General features: G+C 32.3%; 2 protein-coding genes across 2 annotated transcripts; both read left to right on the top strand.

Annotated features, from left to right (window-relative positions):
* Positions 1 to 7,322: 7,322 nt before the first annotated feature.
* On the top strand, positions 7,323 to 8,797 carry LOC126776360 (uncharacterized). The gene has a single exon (XM_050498824.1). The coding sequence runs from the start codon at positions 7,493 to 7,495 to the stop codon at positions 8,795 to 8,797; it is 1,305 nt and encodes a 434-aa protein (XP_050354781.1). The 5' UTR covers positions 7,323 to 7,492.
* A 975-nt stretch (positions 8,798 to 9,772) lies between these two features.
* Positions 9,773 to 14,145, top strand: LOC126776397 (protein tipE). Its single transcript, XM_050498892.1, has 2 exons — positions 9,773 to 10,539; positions 11,553 to 14,145. The coding sequence occupies exons 1-2, from the start codon at positions 9,773 to 9,775 to the stop codon at positions 11,602 to 11,604; spliced, it is 819 nt and encodes a 272-aa protein (XP_050354849.1). The 3' UTR covers positions 11,605 to 14,145.
* The last annotated feature ends 9,126 nt before the right edge of the window (positions 14,146 to 23,271 follow it).

Raw genomic sequence — 23,271 nt, 5'->3', positions numbered from 1 at the left:
TGAAATAAGACACATGCATTTTTCCTCACGATGTTTTCTTTCACCGTATAGCACGAGATGAATTATAATCACAATTTAAACACATGAAAATGCAGTGGTGCTTGCCCGGGTTTGAACCCACGATCATCGGTTAAGATTCACGCGTTCTTACCACTGGGCCATAATTTTTAGTAAATTATGGCCCAGTGGTAATTGGTTTAGTTAAAACTGGCTGAAATGTGACGATGAATGTTGATCATATCAGAAATGATTATGGGAGATCCAACTAGGAGCCTTACTGACGTGTCTCGCGTATAAGGTTATATATTTGTATTACGATATAAACTTTTTATGTTGACCATTATTCTTTCCGTGTGACGCCGGGGCGGGTAGCCAGTATTATCATAATAGAGTCATTGAAGAAAAACAATTCTGCAAACATAGGTATTATTTATTTAATCACAATTATTACATAAGTACCCAAGGTGTCTTATCAAATTAGTCGGCTTAACGAATCCCAACATCGAATTAACGATTATTAATATTTTTTTTATTTATATTGTAATCGAACATTTTTATATAGTATGTTGTAAGGTATAATGTTTTATCCAAACTTCTTACGATATAAATGTGTATGTAAAATTATTGCCTGAAATAATTACAAGAAAAATATATTAATTGAATAAAACGCTGGTCGGTCGGATTTGGATGGCTTTATTGTACTCACATATTAAATAGGCCAAGCCCTTAAGTTCTTACAGAAATAAATAACTATAGCTCGATTGAAAGACAATTAGCGCCATTTATTAACGAAAAGGAAAGTTAAATGAACATTCGCAATAATATAGTTTGATCTTGCACACTGATTCTTGTTCATATTTTTCATATTGTCACGTTGCGCTAATTACACGTCTAAGCTCAAATATTTATTTACAATATTTTTTAAGGTATTAAGAACTGAGTTGACTTCGTAGATAGAATTTGAGGATGTTATTGCAAGAACATGCGCTTAAACCACTGAATTTTCAAGTGCCTAAGTTGCTTGACTGCCTCGTTGGTTTAAATATGTATGGCTAAATATAGGCTACAGATCTCGAGTTCCTCGATTTATACCCTGATATTGGGGTTTCCTGGTTATGGTTGTGCTTTAAATTTATATTATCTCGTAAAATGTGCCTACATATATTATAAGAGAATACTGTAACGTATATTTTTGATTTTGATTCATATCATGCTGGACAAAAGGAAAACATCGCGAGGAAATCTGCACGCGTCAAAAGCAATGGTGCAGCAAAGTGGAATAAGATCTATATCTACTCTTTAATAGGCAAATTGGTAACTTTCCAGCCATTGTTTTGTTAAAATAAATAATATGTTGACGGATTTGCAAATAGATATTGTGTTATAGAAAGGTACTATTTCTTTTATAAAATTGTAAGGCGACTGGCAAATGGGCCACCTAATGGGAATTGGTCACCAATGCTCACTGACATTGACCTTGTAAGAAGTTTTAGCCATTACAAAACCAATCAGCCACCAACCTTGGGAACTACAATGTTATAACTCTTGTGCCTATAATTACTGTTTCACTCATTCATTCTAATTATTGCTGTTTGGCGATACGATGAGAAGGTCTTACACAAAGCCTTATAGCACTTTAAAATATTTTCGGCTCATTTATCGTATTTATTTATATATCAATGGATACAAACCATACCGTGTAAACCGACGATAGCATCAAATGATAAATTGCCGACAATCACTATAACAAGGTAACACAATAACTGTCCGCATCTCAGCTCCCTCATTGATTTATTGTTGTTCGTTGACCCTTGTGGCCTCTAACCTAGCCCAAACGATGATACGATATGACCTGATTCATATTAATATTAGCAAATTGAATTATTTACTTTCATGGAGATTTTTTTTATAGTATAGATAGGCGGACGAGCATATGGGACACCTGATGGTAAGTGTTCACCAACGCTCATAGACATTGGCATTGTAAGAAATGTTAACCATCGTTTACATCGCCAATGCGCCACCAACCTTGGGAACTAAGATGTTATGTCCCTTGTGCCTGTAATTGTACTGGCTCACTCACCCTCAAACCGGTACACAACAATAGCAAGTACGGTTTGCGGTAGAATATTTAATGAGTGGGTGGTAGCTACCCAGGCGAGCTTGCACAAAGCCTTACCACCAATACATGTATTCAATAGCATAAATAGGTTATTTATTGGTAAATAAGAGTAGATACTTTTTAAGCAGTTCTTCTTAATTCTAAAGTTCTAGTTCATTATAAAGAAGAAGCAGCTTAACTTCACTTGTAACTGGTATAGTGACGATTGAGGTGTTAATGTCCTCTCCATTCCTTCACTTTTATAATACGACGGGAGAGCAAATCCGACACGGTCGGAAAGGGTTCAGGCGCAGGACCAAGGGCTTTACGTGCATTTCAAGGCACGTAAGTGTACACATTTCCATGATTCGGACTCAGGGCTGTTACTGAGAATAATTTTATAATATATAAGAGAATAGAAGTGTCGGCGGTACTCCACAGGAATTGGTCGTACGCTTCGTCTCTTACTCTCATTGCTCGGTTGCCCAGGGCATTTAGGGAGAAATTAAGATAAAATAATAAAGTGCCGTGTTGGGCACAATATGAAAGAGGTTAATCAGTTTCAATAACACATATATATTTATATGTATTATTAGCTCTTGCTCGCTGCTTTGTTTGAATAATTTCGATGTTTTCCATAATATTGATGTTCACCTTCAATGCTCACAATAAAGCTAACAGCGTGTTTAATTTGCCAGAAAGCGATCGTTTTATTCCTAAGGTATATAACAATATAAATACTCATTTCTTCCTAATATATTTTTAAACGTTTAGGGGGATCGGATCCCCCTTTTATAAAAGCGTATATATTGTACCAAAAAATAAAAATGGTGTAAAATACTACACGGTGTGAAGTAGTCAGATAAAACATGTTAGAAATAGAAGCTTATTTCTTTTTTTATTTATTTATAGATTTTTTTTATGTTTTTACGAACATACATCATTTTCACCCGACTACGGCGTAGCCAAAGCGTGAGTATATGATTTTAACAGTCTATGAATGTAAAATTAGTTTCAGGGTTTTTGGTCGAATTGTGAACGAAAACATTTTAATACCTGTATGACATTACTATAAATAATCTTGAATTCTTATAATAATAACGCTATTTGATAACGAAATAAATTTAATGCTAGCGAGCTGTAGCAAAAACGTAATTGATACATAAAAGAAACACACTCAAAGCTATTTGAAACAATTTGACAATTCGACACAGATGGCGCGCGCTATCGAATGAAATATTAAAAAAAAAACTTTTATGATAAAAAAAACTACTACGATAAAAATAATATGAAAAATAAATTCAGGTAGTAATACTGTAAATATTCTTTTCGCGTTTTTAAAATTGCGAAAATCAGATGCTTATTACGAAAATATCCTTGTTGACTCCACCAAAATGAACTAGATGGCGCTTAAGACTATCTAAGTCCTAATATTTTAATTGTGATGTCGCCTCGAAACAAACAACACACAGGCATATTAAAAAGAATCTAAATAGCAGAAAAGGTACACCGATTCACGGTAATATATACGGCATTGTAACTCTTCCCTGGCCTTGAATAATAAGTACTTACAGCCACCCGGTATGTAAACACGCGATAGGGCTGCGCGCCTATAGTATTTTAATTTCATATACCTACTTTTTCTTTCTAGATATGATAACTGGTAGTAGAGCTTTGTGCAAGCTCGTCTGGGTAGGTACCACCCACTTATCAGATATTCTACCGCAAAACAGCAGTACTTGGTATTGTTGTATTGCGGTTTATGTGAAAGGGTGAGTGAGCCAGTGTAATTACAGGCACAAGGTACATAAAATCTTAGGTCCCAAGGTTGGTGGCGCATTGACAATGTAAGCGATGGTCAACATTTCTTACAGTGCCAATGTCTAAGGGCATTTGGTGACCACTTACCATCAGGTGGCCCATAACCTCGTCCGCCTTCCTATTCTATAAAAAAAAAAGAATAAAATAGGATTAAATAAAAAATCCACCAAAATTTGTAAATATAAAAAAACCGCACGATTACTGCTTATAAAAACATCACACCGTTCGTTTTTCACTGCGGCGCAATCACGACCTGTTGTGTACCGAGTGTGTACCGAACTCGAGACACGCGTATAACTCGTGGTCCGACCGTTTATATGAAGATAGAATACTGTATATATATATATATATATAATATATACTCTGACCGAGAGCTTGACATGTCCGTGGAGCCACTATACAAAAGAAAAGTCAATTAACCATTATATTACAGGCCCAAGAACTTATAACATATAGTTCCCATGTTTTCAAGTCTACTGGCTAACGATAGCTTCCCTATAATACTTTATTATAAGACCGCAGAACCCGAGGCTCTTTTTTTTAAATACCGGGTCGGACCGATCAAAGAAGCTTTATATTTTTGAAATTTGTTAACAGAAGGCACACAACAGTTCAGAGTGTATTACAAACACAATTGCTCTATGACATTGAATGCTGTCAGATTATATTTTCCTAATAATATTACAAGGATTTTTTTTACTTTAATATTATTTTTATTTTACTTTTTTAAATTTTTGTTTGTCTTTAATTTGGATTTCCTTTTGTGCTATATTATGTATATTGCCTCATTGTTAATATAATTATCACCTGTAATTGTGGTACCATTTCTTTCTTTATTTCATCAAATGTGTGCTATCATGTATATGTTTATTATTTTTTGGTGATCTAATTAATATATAAATAAGAATTATAATCAATGAAATTCACTTGGTTAAGCCTTAAATTAAAACGATCTTGATACAGAGCCACGGTGAGACATAACAAGCTCATTTAATTTCCTGTTATCTATCCCTGTTAATTCCTGCATCGTAATAAACACCCACGTCGTAATCATGCTTTGTTTGTCAAATTTTACTATGAGTTCTCCTGGTATGGAATATAATATGCATCTAGACCAACCGTTCCTGCTTCCCGTGTAGCGTAGCGTGATGGTAAATAGCCTGTAATCTTCCGAAACAATCGGTTTATCTAATACAAAAACGTTTTTCCAATCCAACTGATTATTCCAGATGAGTGTAACTTCAAAACCAACTAATTCTATATTTTTTATGGAGTCTTTGTTGACCAATTATTTGAAGTCGGTACGAAAGTCGTACTAAATGGCGCAATGAATTCTCTACCAAACTTTAGGCTAATCAGAAATACACAAAAGCGGTACACTATTAAACAATAACGTTCAAATAAAATAAACAACACACATAAATGTAAAATAAATAATATCAGAAATATAGAATGGTAAAATAATTAAATAACAAATAAACAATTAACATTTTCTCAGTTTTAAGCTACTTACTTAACCTAGCCTTCATTCAATGTCGAAAACAACAGAATAAAAAGATTTTTTATTAACTTAGCTCATAAAAAGACATGTTGCGTTATTGAATTAAATGGAATCACGAATATTTAATATATTATTAAAAATCCTCATGACACGATTCCGCTTTTCTCGGCTCGTGGTAATCTCAGATGTCAGTTTAGTGATAAAAGGTAATTTCTGTTAACAAGTCAATTGGTGACCGTTGTCGACCGCCGTGTAATTTTATTCTATAAAACCGAGAAAACTGTACATTTGAAACTGGATATGTAGGAATTTAACCAGACAATACTTCCTTCTTATCACACTTTGTCAATAAAACACGTTAAGGTAATTCATACTCAAAAGTTATGGTACTGCTGCTGAATTACTTAAGGACTATTTATTACGACTCGACTTCCAAGTGACGTCATCTGTGTTACTTAATTTAAAAAAAAGAACACGTTCGTTATCATTTTAAAAATAATGAATGCGTCGAATGAAATATATTTTTATTTATCAAAATAAAATAGAAGGTAATTATATAGTACTTGCACTTTGAGGTCGATGAAAATGCTGCAAACCAAAATAAATATTAAAGAATTTTGGCACTTTTACGCGCATGCGAAATGTTCTCAACGGACAGACGGTAAACACAGAGATATACCGAAAGCACGTGCGATGTGAACGCAATGTGGTTTGTGTAATTTTTGAAAATGCATCCTTATGTTACAAGTGTCAATGTAAGTAAGAATATATTTTTATTCATTTTAAATTGTTTTTATTTACAAATAATAAATTTGATTTTAAGATACTATTTTCTTATTTGTATTAATTGTCGTCATAATATTATCACCGTGCAATGATTTCTTGATAAATAAAAAATTGTGTTATTTATTATAAATAAAAATAGCGATGTTTTTATTTTTTAATTATCTTAATTATCATTGTTTAATTATTACATTAGGATTTTTATCTGTTTACATTAGACAATGTCAATGTAAGCTTTTCAATATTTATTTGAAGAAAATCTTTATGAACTTATTATATATAAACTATTAACTAAATAATAAAATTACGTCGTCTATTATTTATAAAATGATTTTAAAAATATTTATTTGAAGAGAATTTTAAAGTTACACACGATGAAATAACTTGTTTTAACTTTATTTCTAATTTAATAAAATCATATTTACAAATAAATACCATTTGTTGTAGAAAAATTAAACCAAGAAGTTGAAATGATAACAGTAATGTTTCCAAAACTTCAACGCGTGTGACCTTGAAACTAACTTCAGATTGGTACAAAAACTCCGCATTGCGCAGTTCGCAACATCGGCTGACTTCAGATCATACACAAGCAAAACACACGAGAATACAGAATGCGGATTTAATAATAAAAAATAAACTTGTAAATATTATATAAATAAAAGTGCTGTTACAATAATTACTTCACGGATTTCGCCTTGTGTTTTAACTGTGATTAGGTTAAATATAGCTGAGAATTTTAGCTTCGATCATCAAGGGTAAGTCGCTTTAGTATTGTAAAATATTAAACGTTTATTTGTGCTATTTTTAGTAATAATAATACATAAGCAATCAATTTTATTGATATTCAAATAGTTGATATTTTCTATGACTTTTAATGGTGATATTTGTTGGAAAAAAATTGTTAGCAGATTTGTATTTTATAATTGTTTTTTTTTTTTTATTTATGTTGAATTTGGAAAATGGTGACAAAAAGATAATTAAATCTAATTTGGTAAAATATATTCTATTGGATTTATAGAAAATACTACGCTACTATAGTACTTAAAAAAAGTTTTTTTTTTCTTTATTTCAGTTTATTATACGAATTTCTGTTTTTGAGTGTCATTAAAATTACGTAAATACATTATTTATAACAAATAGTTATAAAATAGGACATTGACATCAATTAAAAAAATAGCGCACTTGGGGTTGCCTGCACTGCGCTCAATCGATCGTGTCACCGCGCATGCGCGCTAAAATCCTGCCTGTCAGTGGTGTTGGGTCGTGAGTGGTAGCTGGTCTCCGCCATGCCGAAGCCTACCCCTGTTGAGGATTTAATAATACCACCACAAGACCAAAAAATATGTGGGACTATATGTGTTTGTCAAATGACAGCTGTCTTAAGTTGTGTCGCCATTGTGTATCTCACCGTAGCGATATACATGCCATACACCCGCGCGATCGCTTCAGGCATCGACCCAACACCAATTATGTGTACAACGACTAGAGCTGTGAACAAAGAAAACTGTGACTGGGGTTCGTGTGGTGAATGGTGCTTGAGCAAGACCTCCGGAGCCTGCATTCAGATTTACGTCAACGTTAGAAAGAATGGCTCGTCGTTACTCCTTTCTGAATGTGGCAGTGCTGCGAACAAAACATGCTATGGTATAGACCAAGAAAACGCTAAAAAGTACCACTGTATACGCGACGAATGTAGAAATCTAACCGGGACTTTCAACTGTACTGAAGGAAAATGTATAAATATAACAGACGCGTTCGAATGCGCCTTCAGAGAAACGGATCCACCATTAAAATGTTCTGGTAGACGAGGCAAGATAACTTGTATAGACGTCCATGGATTGTTTTCATGTAGTAGAGGAACTTGTAGAAAAATAAGAACACCTTACAATTGTGACCGTCGCTGCGTAGACATTCCTACTCGCAACAAGAATGTGATAGTACTAAGTGGAGATAGAGTGTTTCTCGCAAGATGTGCGAAACTTGCTCAAGAGGAGAATGGTACTATAGTGTGGACTGATTCGGGTGAAGAAGTGCTCATGTTGTCCTGTCACGCGGTCCATAACGGTTCATCAGGTGTTGTTGCGGTAGATTGCATTAACGCAGCACTGCTGCCAAGAGCGGAAATAGCCGATTTGACGAATTTCACCTACTTGCAATATTTATACACCATGAGAGCATTACCTAACCGTTACATAGCACCGTCGGAAGTAGAATTAACGTTGGCAAACGATAGTCGTTTGATGATAAATTTAGAAGGTTGCGTTAACACTCTCGCTGACGAGTGCAAGGAATTTTTGAAGACTTACGGTCGCGATGGCACAGATCATAATGCGAAAGCGAGATTCCCTTGTTTTTATACAGAAAACAACCCAGACACGGTGGTTGCACGATTCGATTTAGATGCGACGTACCGACAATTTATCGTTGCTTTACTTCTTCCAACAGTTCTGGTGGTTGTGTCGTGTATTACATTGATGCTGTGCCAGACAACAGTTGTAGTGGGTGATGACGCGAAAATGAGATTTAAGGGATGCTCTAGTGGACAAGCGGAGATGCAAATGTCACCAAACGATCCTGTATCTCCCCTCTGAGATCAGTCACGTGAGATATTTACTGAATCATTTCGTATAAGGAATAGTATATAAAGCCTATATTAAAATATTCTAATAATTTAATATTACTAAGTATCGCGTGTGATTATAAATTCCACAGCTATAGCGCAGTGCATTTCAAAGGAAATAAGCTTAATTCGCCCCTTTGTATAATAAAGTAAAATTGAATATTTAGCATAATGGCTTTTAGTTGTGCCAACAGAGCATAGAACTTCACCAGTTTCTCCACGCTTTGTATTTAATTACGATCGGTTTTAAGAATTACTTTAGCATTTAGCATTAGTTTAGATACTAAAACTATTAACATCAAAGTTCACGTTTTATATATATTTACAATTATTATCATCTTTCATAATATACATAGAATTATATACAAAGATTATACAAATTAAATTTGTTAATTGTGCATGTTCAAGTACTTTTTCTTTAATTAAAAGTAGGGGTAGTTTAATGTCGGCCTTGACACGAATATTGCGCAACCAAAGAAATGTTTGTTGAGTTGTACACCCGACTACTATATTTATTTGAAACACGAACATCGAATCGACTGGTGTGGTTCGAATGTTAATGGTTTTATCGATAAAGTGGTTTTAACCGAATTAATTGGCATTGGAATTTCTATTAAGTAATGTAACTAATTTTTGGTGACACTTCAAAGTAGCTACATAAATTTTCAGTACCGACGCGTGTTGATAACACTAAAGTTGTCAATTTGATTTTGGAGTCGTATTAGCTTAAAAAAAATTAAAAAAAAAACACTGATTATTTTAATTAACTAAATTAGTTATTAAAAAAATAACTTTTTTTCTATATTATGTTTCTATGTTAATAAAACTCAACTAATTGTAAATATTTACCTGTTCCAGGCGTTCCCCTCCTCTGCGAGGGCCCGGCTAGTTCATTAAGAGACGACTAATTAATTGCTTGCTGTGCTGTTAACAATAATCTCCCTAAATGTCGACTATGAGCAGATCGCGGACAAGTCTTTCACCAGCGACCTCTGAAAGATCAACGCTACCTATGGGCGCATCTGCAGAACCTGAAAGCCCAGAATTCAAACCTCTAGAGCCGACAAGGGAGGAGCTGCTTACACATTTCTTCGAGCGATTTAAATTTTACACATCGCTCTGCCTTGGCACTTCTGCTATACTCGCTGTCTTCGCATTTCTATTTTTAATACCGTTTGTTGTCGAACCAGCGATACAAACGATATTAGCGGAGTTCGCTCCGGAAGCTGGCATCTGTGCGGTGTCGAAACATATCTACGCCGAGACTTTGACTAATTGCACTTGGGCGTCCTGTCGGGAAGGCTGTACTAGCACTCACACGAAATGTCACAAAATACGCGTCAATCTGGCGAGACGGCCGTTCGAAGAAAACATCCCAGTACCAAAAGAATGGGATGCGACGGACTTAAAGTTCCTGATCAACCCTGAAGGTTGCGGTTATCCGCCGAGAGTTAACTGCACGGAGTTTGCGAGTGATTATGCTGGGAAAAAGGCGCCAAAGGTCTTCCCATGCTACTACAGCATGACTCGACCAGAATTGGTGGTAGCGAGGTATTCCTGGGATTCAACTATTCGTGGTTTAATCTTGGCACTGGTGCTGCCGACCACTGTCTTCATCTTCAGTTTAAGTGTCCTCGCATACTGGCACTGTCACTGCTGCGATAGGGCTTGTAATAGGCGAGTGCACGCTGAATCCTTTGCGAGTAAGGAAGAGTAAGTAAATATTATTTTCTAAAACATATTAATAAACTTTAAAAGTCTCCCTAAAACTTAGAATATATATTTTTATTTAATTTTAGAATAATTTTTTTAACAAGTAACAGTCTGTAAATTTTCCTCTGCGGAGGAAAGCCCAGACTCCAATTCCACCAAGCCCAATTCCACCAGACTGACCTAATGCGGGCTGATTCGTTATACGCAGATTTCTTCACAATGTTTTTTTTTCATCAAGTAAGAAATTAATTAGAAGCACAAATTAAGCACATAAAGTCTATGTTTGAACCCACAATCATTGTAAGATTCACCTGTTTTAACCAGTGCGTTTCGGCTCTTTGTTTTAGATTGATTTTTAAATAAAATGGACTTGCAGAATAGCAATTTTGATGACGGCACTTCGTAATGTTATTTTGGATCTATTGATTTCTCGCAAGTACGTTTTATGTCGAACAATATAAGCAGTGTGTAACGTTCAAATTTAGAATACACTTCAATATTGAGCCACGATTTCATTTAATAATGGTTTTCCTTCATCGCTTAGCAATATTCACATTGATAATTATGTTCAGTTTTTTTTTTTTATAGTAAAGGAAGGCGGACGAGCATATTTGCCACCTGATGGTAAGTGGTCACCAACGCCCTTAGACATTGGCATTGTAAGAAATGTTAACCATCGCTTACATCACCAATGCGTCGCCAACCATGGGAACTAAGATGTTATGTCCTTGTGCCTGTAATTACACTGGCTCACTCACCCTTCAAACCGGAACACAACAATGCCAAGTACTGCTGTTTTGCGGTAGAATATTTGATGAGTGGATGGTAGCTACCCAGACGAGCTTGCACAAAACTCTACCACCAGTTCACAGTAAACTATTAAATAAAATCTTACCGATCACTTAAACGTACCATAGTATAAAATATGCATACACTCTTTTTTATTATAGCATTTTATAATTAAAAAAAAATAAAGTAAATTGTAACGTAAAATATTGTATTTTCATTTACAGTAGCAAACTCCTGTGTGAATTAGATGAAGATCCAAGTGATGACGTGTTCTGACGCCGAGCGACCACCATAGCGCGCCGACGTGCCTCTCCCCGTTCTGAAGGCTATACGCAACTATAATTTGAAACATTACAAATTGGTTAAGCCAATGTCAAGCCAATTCTTTTTTCAAAAATACAACTATACTTTTTTTATAATAATTCAACACCGCTGCGTAAATGCGCAAAGCCAAACATAGCTTTATAAATTATTTTTCGATTAAAATTAATAAATATATTGACAAATTGTAATTTCTTTTAATTAATTCGAAAATTTAACGACGATATTTAAATCAATATTATTATTTATTGATATTAATTTTAAAATTGTTCTAAAAAATATTAAAAATTCCACAGCCTCAGATATCAAGCAGCGAAGCTTTGCGAGTAATAAAATGTGTAAAAGTTAATAAATGGCGTCTCTTTGTTCTAAATTGGAGCTAGGCCGGGTAGGTTAAGATTATATTATATTTTGCCTTCATAATTGTATACATTAAGAATTTATTGTAAAAATTTACATGTTCACACAATTTTCTCTACAAACTTTTTATTCATATTCATTGACTAACGAACATAATCTTTACATTATTAATAGTTGACTAAAAAAGAAATGTACATTTAAGTAATAAATAAATAATAAAAATTCTGATGAATTTCTAAAACAGACCACAAATGTTCAGAGAATATTGTATTCACGTAATATGTTTTTTGTGTAGGAATTAGCTTGCATGTTAATATTTGCAATATTTGTAGTTAACCAATTATATTTATAGTATTTCACGTCATAGCTACGTAGCATAGTTAAAATATATTTTCCGCTATGCAATTTGCAAATTTATAGATTAGAAATCTAAGTTAATAACAGCAAACATATTTAGAACCCGCACGTAAATTATAGTGAACTATAAATACTTGTTACAATTTGTTTTTTTTTTTTTATATTACATATTTTCTTAAAAATGATTTCAACTTATTAACAATAAGCCGTTCAGATTTTCAAAATAATGTGTAATAAATTTATTTATTTTAGAAATATTATTATAAATAAATTTATTTTTATTGTTAATTGTTACGGGTTTATTTTTGAATGAGATTTTATTTTATCAATGTCATGTTTGAATGTTCTATGTCTGTTAATATATTGCTGTTCAGATATTTAATAATTAAATATAAGCCATTTGAAATGAAGGTGTGCTCCTTTAGATGTTGTTACGTGGACACTGTCTCGTTAGACATAATAATCATTATATTTGTTAGTTCTATACATACATGGGGCCTTTTAATATTTATTTTATTCATTTAATAATTTAAATTTAATCAAATGAAACTTAAAATATTAAAAATTAATTTTTAAGATAAATTATTTTTAAAATTTAATCATAATAAAAAAGGAACACATTTTGATGATAAAAATCTTATTTATTATCACGAATTAATATAGAAACTTAATGTACAATTTCGATCATATAATTGCTATTATGTCGTCTGCCATAATCGTGTGATATTAACGCTTAAATGTATTATATGAGAAAAACAAAAAAAAATAGATAATAATTATTTTTGAGTCTCAAACGTACCCAGTAATTATAAGCTTTGTTGTAGATAAGTTAATTATTAATTGTAATCTAATTGTTATTATTAAATATAGAATGAGTGGTACGCTTCTTATTCCGTATTAAAATTTAATATTTAATTAAATTAATTTTGTTTAAAATTTTATCAATTAAATAATACAAAATATGTGATATAATTTTGTTTGTTAAATTAATGTTCAAAATTTATTTTAGTCATTGTATTTTAATGATTATATTCCTGATATAACTGTATATAAAAATTGCTGTCTATTTTCTGTTGAAATAACTCAATGGAGGTTAACATATCATTGCTTAATATTTTGTATTGTTATAGCTTAAATAATTCACGTAATTTATAGAAATAAAATGCAACGCGGAATAACTTTGAAATATTCCGCATTAGCAAATAACGTAACGCATCAAAACGTGTGTTTACCACTATAGTTGTATATTTCTTGCGAAATATCGCAAAGTAATTTGCATATATTCTGTTTATTTAAATTATTTTTAATCGTCGAATGTAATGTAATGAATGTAATAACTATTCAAATTTTATTTATAATAGTTAAGTTCTACATGCAAAAAATACATTTAAAATATAATACTCACTTATTATGTATGTATATACTACTGTATTAGCCTCCATTGATACAGTTTTAAATATTAATTTAACATAAACGATCTTACTAATAAACGTTGTTTCTCGGGTGAATAGTGACACTTCGTTGTATCTCTTTCTGTCATCTGCGATTCGACATTCGAAAGAAGAAGACAGTGTATACATATAACTAACGTTTATTATTAAGGTGGAAAATATTAAATAAAACGATTTATTCAAATGTCTAAATAATAGAGTTTAATGTACATTCTATAATGTATTTAATTTATTCGCCGAACAATAAATGTAAATATTCCAATTTTTTCCTTATATACTAAGTATTCGAGTTACAATAAATTGGCATCAAATCAAAACACAAAGTGTTACGACAAATAAAGCTTTTTTTTATAAGATTGTTTGATTTCTATAATAAGTTAAATACGAGTTGCGATGATACTGACAAGTTTCAAAAACCTAAAATAAAAAAAACGAAGTAAAATTTGTCGGAATAATAATGGCCTACCCAAGTATGGGACAGGAATGATCTAGAATTATTAATTAAAAATTATCGATAATAATAATAAATAATAGTAATAATATTTTCAAGTAATTTTATATAAGTTAGCAAAATTTTATCAGTTACCTTTTTTGGGCTTCGCGGTCTCCCCAGGATAAAGCCCTGGCTGACGAACAGCTCTTATTAAATTCCGAATAAACAAACGATGTTGGAAGTAAGATACATCTTGAGGTCAAATTTATGTTCCTATTAATGAATTAAGTTATAATAAAATAATTTCTTAGAATAATGTATAAACAAATGAACGGGTTGTACTATTATATAAGCTTTCGTCGCCTGTGCGGAAATTGCGCAATGTTCAGGAAGTCTAAAATTTGAAATAAGTTTAAACGTCAACATTTGCGTGAAAAGTTTTCTTTCCCAATTCTTTTATCTATGAAATATCATATTGCTCGTGCGTTTGATGCCTTGGTTGTATCTTTGTGTTATATTAAGTTTGTATTAGTGTACCTGCATTTTTTATGTTATAAATAGGCCATCTGATGGTGAGTGGTCACCACCGCCCAAAGACATTGGCAATGTAAGTAATATTAACCATTCCTTATATCGCCAATGTGTCACCAACCTTGGAAATTAAGATGTCGTGTAGCTACACTAGCTCACTAACCCTTCAAACCGGAACGCAACAATTAACATTAACCTATTAATAATATCTGATGAATGGGTGGTACCTGCCAAGTAAAATAAATAACTACATACATTTACGATAACAATATAAGGACAATATTCCACACTTTTGGTAACACAAGAGCTGGCGCTTATTTAGCCCAAAGGCTAAGTCCAGCGGTGCAGAGAGGCAATAGTGCCAGCGTCTTGGGTACAACGCCACAGGACAATCTTTTAGACGGCGTGTTTTTTCTATAAATTTGTAATGCGTATTTTGTTTTAATTTTATATATAATAAAAATGACTTTACATTGCTTATAAATGAATAAATCATATATAGCAACTAAGTATATCGTATACGCGCCACACACAAGGCGAGGGTGGCGGTGAAGAATGGGCATGACGACATAAGAGAGCGTCATGCCGTTTGTCGTCACGGCATGCAGGTCGGTCCCCCGTCTAACCGCGGAAATTGATATTTCACTTCAAGAATAATATTCGTTTTTTCATATCTATTGACCAGTGTTTAATGCAGATCCATAAAATGCCCCTTAAGACATAAGGAGGTATCGGCTTAAATGTTAAACATATTTGATTAAATAATTTAAAATTTGTACACAAATATAATACAATCACGACAGATATTAAAATTACAATTTTACACCATTTTAAGCGTATATTCCTAAGCATGTATACACGACTCATTGAAATAATATTAATAAAGTCAGTTGCTCTAAAATAATTTAAGTTATTAAAAATTCAAAATCATTTAACAATAATAATTTAGGATGAAATAGAAGAGTCGAGATGGCCTAGTGGTTAGAATGCGTGAATCTTAACCGATGATCGTGGGTTCAAGCCCGGCCAACCACCGCTGAATTTTCATGTGCTTAATTTGTGTTTATAATTCATCTCTTGCTTGACGGTGAAGGAAAACATCGTGAGGAAACCTACATGTGTCTAATTTCATTGAAATTCTGCCACATGTGTATACTACCAACCCGCATTGAAGCAGCGTGGTGGAATAAGCTCCAAACCTTCTCCTTAAAAAGGGAGAGCCTTAGCCCAGCAGTGGGCTGTTACTGTTACTGTACTGTAATTTAGGATGACAATAATTTTCTGTAACATTATAAATTATCGAAATAACATTAAATATTTATAATTAAATCTTAATTAAAATAAATTCTTAGTGAAACAAATACTTCAATAAATCAAATCTGTCTTGTGGAGATTGTAATTAATTTCATACCTAATCAATGTTTCAGAATCAAATTTGATTTTAATCGGTGATTTATTATTGGTTGATTTATTTTGTACTAGTAATCATTAATGTACAAAAAGGTTAACTCCAGAAGATATTATTTTTAACAGGGAATAAAAAAAAGAATAGCAAATAATGCGTTATTCAAAATATATTGTATCATGAATGAAAAAACTTTTTACCCCCATAATACGACGTCAATGTCCCGAAGTCAGAAACTCAGAAGTGGTACAAGTAAATAATTTAATTATATATATATATATATATATATATATATATATATATATATATATATATATATATATATATATATATATATATATATATATATATGTGTATATAGAGGTATAAATAAAATGATATAATTCTTGAGTAATATACATGAGGCAGTTTTATTATTACACGAACTTACCTGAATATTTACAGCAATGCAGTGAAACGCAATATTCCGTGTGATGGCGGGTCGTTCAACCCTTTTATATGTTGCGCGTTGCGGTTTTACACACAAGCGGAGCGGTTAGCGTTTTTTTTAATATTAAGGATATTCTAAAATAGGACGTATTTTTAAATATATTTCGTTTAGACTATCAACGTTGAGTGATAATAAATACAAATGGATTTTAATTGTATTTATAACGATATGCTATATTATGTTTGTTTGTCTCGTCGGTCTATGTCTAACTAGTTAGGCAGCATATCTAGAGGTATTGTCCTGATCTTTAAAATACGGTTTGGTCTAAAATAAAAAACCATCCAAAGTTAGCAGTATTAACATTTCTGTCCCTCGGGAAGCATGCAAGGCCGTTGGTCCGGCGACTAAACTCTCTTCGTACATTTTGGTTTGTCGTGACGTCAGATTAAGAGACTGACGAAATAGGCAATCCACTTAAGCACTGTGGCATCACCCCTACACGACTATAGATGATAGCACTCCTTGGTATTGAAACGATCGCCATCAGGCCGTTTCAGGAATAAATAATTTATTAATGAAAAATATTAGTAGAAATTTATATGATCCTTGTATGTGAACACTTTCTCACTAATTTTGATTGCAACACATCAATATAATTTTGCTTGCATATTAAATATTGTCAAAATGTCATTTAGCTACTACGGTGACGGTTATTTTTTTTTTTAATGTATAATAAGAAGGCGGACGAGCATATGGGCCACCTGATGATAAGTGGTAACCAACGCCCATAGACATTGGTATTGTAAGAAATGTGAACCATCGCTTACATCACCTATGCGCCACTAACCTTGGGGACTAGGATGTTATGTCATTGTGCCTGTAATTATATATATTATATAATTAAAAAAGAAAAGATTAACGATTCATATAATTATTCTTATCTTGTTAATGCAACTTTGTGTGTTTTGATAATTGTTACTTAATTACTTGAAATCTTGGGCGTGTATAATTGTATTATGTTATGAAATTAAACATTTTCATAATATATATTTACCTTGAAAACAGACATCATATACTGCTTGGTAGTAGGACGCGTTTCTCATAATAATTACCCACGTAGATAATCCTGCACGAAGCTCTTTCACCTGAATAAATCTTTGTAATATTGTACGATTTATATCCGCTATGTTACCCGCTAATCCTATGAATATGTCACCTTCTTAGTTCTCACTCTAAATTATTGCCACGTATCGATCGATGAACGTAATGTTTATACTATAACACAAATTCCGTACTTCATAGAAGCATTAGTGCCTAAATGACCTCCATTGTGTTTAAGTATTATGTATTCTTCTATAAATATTTACAATACAATACACACATATTATTAGCAAATGGACATAAGTAACAATGGCGAGCTAAATGTGTCGGGGAGTCTATGAATGAAAAATGATATATTTACTTGTGTCCTTATGGAATTGAATAAGCTTGTAACTTAATGATTTACTGATGGTAGAGCTTTGTGCAGGCTCCTCTGGGTAGATACCACCCACTCATCAGATGTTCTACCACAAAACAGCAATACTTGGTATTGTTATGGTCCGGTTTGAAGGGTGAGTGAGTCAGTGTAATTACAGGCACAAGGGACATAACATCTTAGTTTCCAAGGTCGGTGGCGCATTGGTGATGTAAGCGATGGTTAACATTTCTTACAACGCCATTGTCTATGGGCGTTGGTTACCACTTACCATCAGGTGGCTCATATGCTCGTCCGCCTTCCTATTCTATAAAAAAAAGATCTTATAAAAACTTGTTACAGTAACTAACGATCCCACAGCTGGGCTAAGGTTTCTCTTTGTAGGTATTTGGTAATAATTCTACCACGCTCATCTTATGCAGGTTGGGTAAATAGGGGTATTAATTGCTAAACTACATTTGACACAACATGTAGGTTTTCACACGACGTTTTCCTTCAACGCTGAGCATGGGGATATTCAACATAAATAAAAAATAAAAAAGCACCACGCCTGGATTTGAACCCACATATTCTTTACACTGACAATATCTTATAAAACTTAATGATCAATTCCTATTTATGTATATATATAATATTTGTTTTTCTTAAAAAAAAAACGCAATTTATCACGAAAATATACATTTTATAACTACTGACATTAATTAATAATACTACTATACTATTTTATAACTACTGACATTAATTAATAATACTACTATACTATTTTATAACTACTGACATTAATTAATAATACTACTATACTATTTTATAACTACTGACATTAATTAATAATACTACTATACTATTTTATAACTACTGACATTAATTAATAGTTAATTGAGCCGAGCTAAGCTCGGCTCAATTAACTTTATTACATTAGTTTTGTTTAGTTTAGTTTATTTTTTGGCTTTCAAAAAATAAAATTAGTTTTTTATTATTATTACACTAACTATTTGATTTTATTGCATCTTGCGTGGATGTTGTGCTATATAGATACGTCAGTATGCTAAAAAATCGTAAAAAAAAAAACCAAAAAAACTTTAAAGCTATAATTTTTTTATTGACTACGTACAAATATATTAAGGATTTTGTCCCTTGCTTATAACAATAATTTTATTTTAACTAATTATATGTAAGCAATAAAATGATTATTAAAATCATTATTTCATCATTTGCTTTACCTCCAGTGATGGATAGCGCGATCTAATGGGACAATCCGTTATCACCAGATTAAAGACGCAGTACCAACAGCTTTACGTACTTCTTGAGACACCAGTGTAAATAACACAACTTACGAAAACCGAACAGCTACTACGAATTTCCCAACAGACAGAACTAACAATAAAATCGTTCGAATGATAAAGCCGGAATCTTTGAGTCTTCCGTGACCTGCACTCATATTTAAAGACAGGAGCGTCAAATATCCTTATAACCCCAAACGCAAGTGAAGTGGAAAACTCTACCTCACTCTACACTTACTTATAGCATTTGTTGTCAGAATTAACATACATTAAGGATTCGAAGTAATTACACATTCTCATTACATGCTCCCCTGTGTCATCATCATTTATGAAGCTCACTTTTGGAGTTTATATGTTATCGTAGTACAGCGGATAACTCTAAAGAAAAACGTATTATAAAATGTTAAAAGAATTTCATAATTTTTTTAAAATTATTTCATGTAGATAGGTGCACTGGGAAATGGGTTATCTGATCATAAATGGTTCGCCAAACCTTGGGACTGACGATGCCCTTTGTGCCTGTTACACGTTGACTAATTTACTCTTCAAACCGACACGACATTACTAAAAAAATTGATGATTGTCATGTTTAATGTCACTTAATACTATATTTTAAATTAAAACTTACATTATATGCGAGAGTACAATTAATACATTCTAATCTTAAAACGTTAAACTAAGAATGTAATCTTTGATATAGATCTACGGTCTATTGAACTTTATAAATGTCAGTGTCTTTAAATAGTGGTGACCATCATCCATGAACAAAACTAATTTTCTCATCAGTCCTTCCAATCCTTCTTACTCGGTAATATTCTTGATAAAATCGTTCTCTCATTGTATTAGCACCTGAGCTATAATTTGTTTCTACTAAAGTGTTCATATATAGTCTAAGTTGTTTTCACCCGCGAGTTCTCCCGCACATTAGGGGGGGGGGGGGTGCTTTTAATAAAATACCATTCGTGCTTCTTTCAATTTTAAGGTAGCGTCTTAACAAATTTCAACTATTTTGATGATCAGGAGTTTAGACACCATAGGCGTGAAAGCGTAACAGTCAGACTGAGTTAAATAACATATATTACATAATAAAACGTATACAATCATGCTTGAAAATCAACAAATACTAACTCCATTCTAATTTTTTATCATTTATATATTCTTACGATGATTAATATGCCTTATTTATTAAATATTTTTATAACATTAATAAAATTTATTTATTGCCATTGTTAAAAATATCTGCTAAATTTAATTAAAGAAATGAATAAATATGGACGAAGGATTCATTTACACATGTGCCATTCTTTCGCAGTTTAATTGGCGCAGCATCACTACTAGGTTCATTCAAACTCATAAGTTTAATTAAGTAAGGTCTATTCAGACTGAATACGGTTTGACACTCATCGTGAGGGGAGTGTGAAATGTATTTAACAAAAATGGCGCCACTTTTACGTTCGCATACCGCAATTAGAATTATGACTGCGAGCGTCGAATACGGAGTAATTAATATGTGAACACCCAATTCAAGATTCCCTTGAGAATATATTATCAGAATTAAAAGCTTCCTCAAAGGCTTTTTTAATATTAAAACGAATATACATTAATAGGCTACGGATAATACCCAATATATATAAAAGGTAATAAGTTTATTTATTTAAACACAAATATATAATAATATATATAAACATAACTTGATACATAGATTACAAACTGGTAAGCTTATTTACTAAGATATAACATTATGAGTAGCATTAACTAAAAAAATTGTTTGTATATATACAAATAATAATAATATAAATTCAAAAATAACTCACAACATTTACGGCCTTACTAAAACATTGTTAAGCGTATGTATAGTTAAAATTGATTTGTCTCTTTCTGACATTGTTTTGACATATGATAGAGAGGAAGAAACAATATTGTTTACGATTCACCCCTAACCGATGTTTATAGGGAAAACTTTTATTGTAAGTTGCATTGTTACCATTAGCAACAGTAACAGCCTGTTAATGTCCCACTGCTGGGCTAAGGCCTCCTCTCCCTTTTGAGGAGAAGGTTTGGAGCTTATTCCACCACGCTGCTCCAATGCGGGTTGGTAGAATTCAAATCAGACACATGCAGGTTTCCTCACGGTGTTTTCCTTCACCGTCAAGCACGAGATGAATTGTAAACACAATTTAAGCACATGAAAATTCAGTGGTGCTTGCCGGGCTTGAACCCAAGATCATCGGTTAAGATTCACGCGTTCTAACCACTAGACCATCTCGACTTAATTATTAGCAAAAGAATGTTAAAAATTTAATCTACAACTGTTGAATGGAACTAGAGAAGACCACTTGCAAGATTTAACCGACACATACTAACATGAAGCGACTTGGTCCAGTAGTAAGAATTCGCGAATTTCAATCGAAGATTCCGGTCAATCAAACGTGAGCATACAAAGTCAATTCCCCTAATGTATAAACTTCATTAAGGTTCTAGATTCGATTCAGCTCCGACTTTCAATCGTAACTGAATCGGAACCGAAGAAGTATGATGTTTATTTATTTATTTATCAAATCAAGCCAACCTTATATATTCAGAAAAAAACATTTGTTATCGCATGTATAAAATATTTTAACAAAATATATATCAATTATAGACTTATATATAAACAATCAAAAAATAAGAACAAAATTCTAATTACGAAAAACAATACAAAAACACTTTTTTAACTTAAATAACAAAATATATAACTAAACTTTCATATAAATATAAACTATTGCATTATAATATAAATTTGAATATATACATTAAAAGATAAATATTAACATAAAGCCAAATAACTATGTCAAAGTCAAACTTAATTGTTAACTTTAATAATAATAATGGTTAAGCAAATTAAACGGATACGGAGTGACATGAAATTTTAGTTCGTCTAATCTGTTTATTATTTAATTCATACTTGGCGTTAATGGAAAGTATAGTGTGGAAATCTGTTTATGTTGGATAAAAATATATCATGTATCCAATTTCTCCTTTTAAAGCAGATGAGGAATTTACAGATTTACTTCATCTATATATATATATTTTCCGCAGGTGAGAGGTTATACTACGTCATCATCAACGTGTATGTACAATTTCATTATGTTCGGTTCAGTAGTTAACACGTGGAAGCATAACAAACAAACAATTTATAATATTAGTAAGCGTTCCGGTTTTATTCACATTAAGTTATTACTTTCATTTAAAGCTGCGAGTCTGGCGTAACGTCCTAAAACCTATAAAAAAGGATAAAAAAATAGCAACGCGCTTCCTTTTTTAAATTTATCAGAATTTTTCACTCACTATTAAAATATGTTTTGAAATTCACAGAATTTCTTCAAAACTAGCTATAAATCTTGTCGTTCGTTCCTTCATCGCGGAATAGAAATCACTCGAAAACCTGTAAATATTTCAACCAGATCTTTCTAAATTCACGTGTCCTGTGCATATGCTTCTTTTCTCACAATGTTACGTAATATAATATTAATGTCTTTGAATACTCCCAGCGGAACACTAAAAATTGTCCGTCTCTTTCTACATGTAAGAAAATTCAAGGTCACTCTTCTCAGCCTGTCCCAATAGCGGAGTAGACAATAAAAGCGAGTGCTATGTTCCAATTTCACAGCGCCCAACAAAGCCTTATGCGGAGCCCATTGTATCAAACGTGGTATTATAATTAACTGTTTTGCTTTGCATCGAAACAAATACAGAAGATTTCGGTAGAGACAATATGCACATGAGCCCTATAATTTTTTTTTTTCTAGTTGATTTCTGTTGTATTTTTTTTTTTAGTTTTCTCTTATTGGCTCAGCATCAATAGGTTTGAGTTCAGTATTTTCTCCAATTTTTTTCTTAATCAAATTCATTTTATTTA

This window comes from Nymphalis io, chromosome 20, assembly GCF_905147045.1.
Source record: "Nymphalis io chromosome 20, ilAglIoxx1.1, whole genome shotgun sequence".
Classification (NCBI taxonomy): domain Eukaryota; kingdom Metazoa; phylum Arthropoda; class Insecta; order Lepidoptera; family Nymphalidae; genus Nymphalis; species Nymphalis io.
This window is presented reverse-complemented; position numbering and strand designations above follow the sequence as displayed.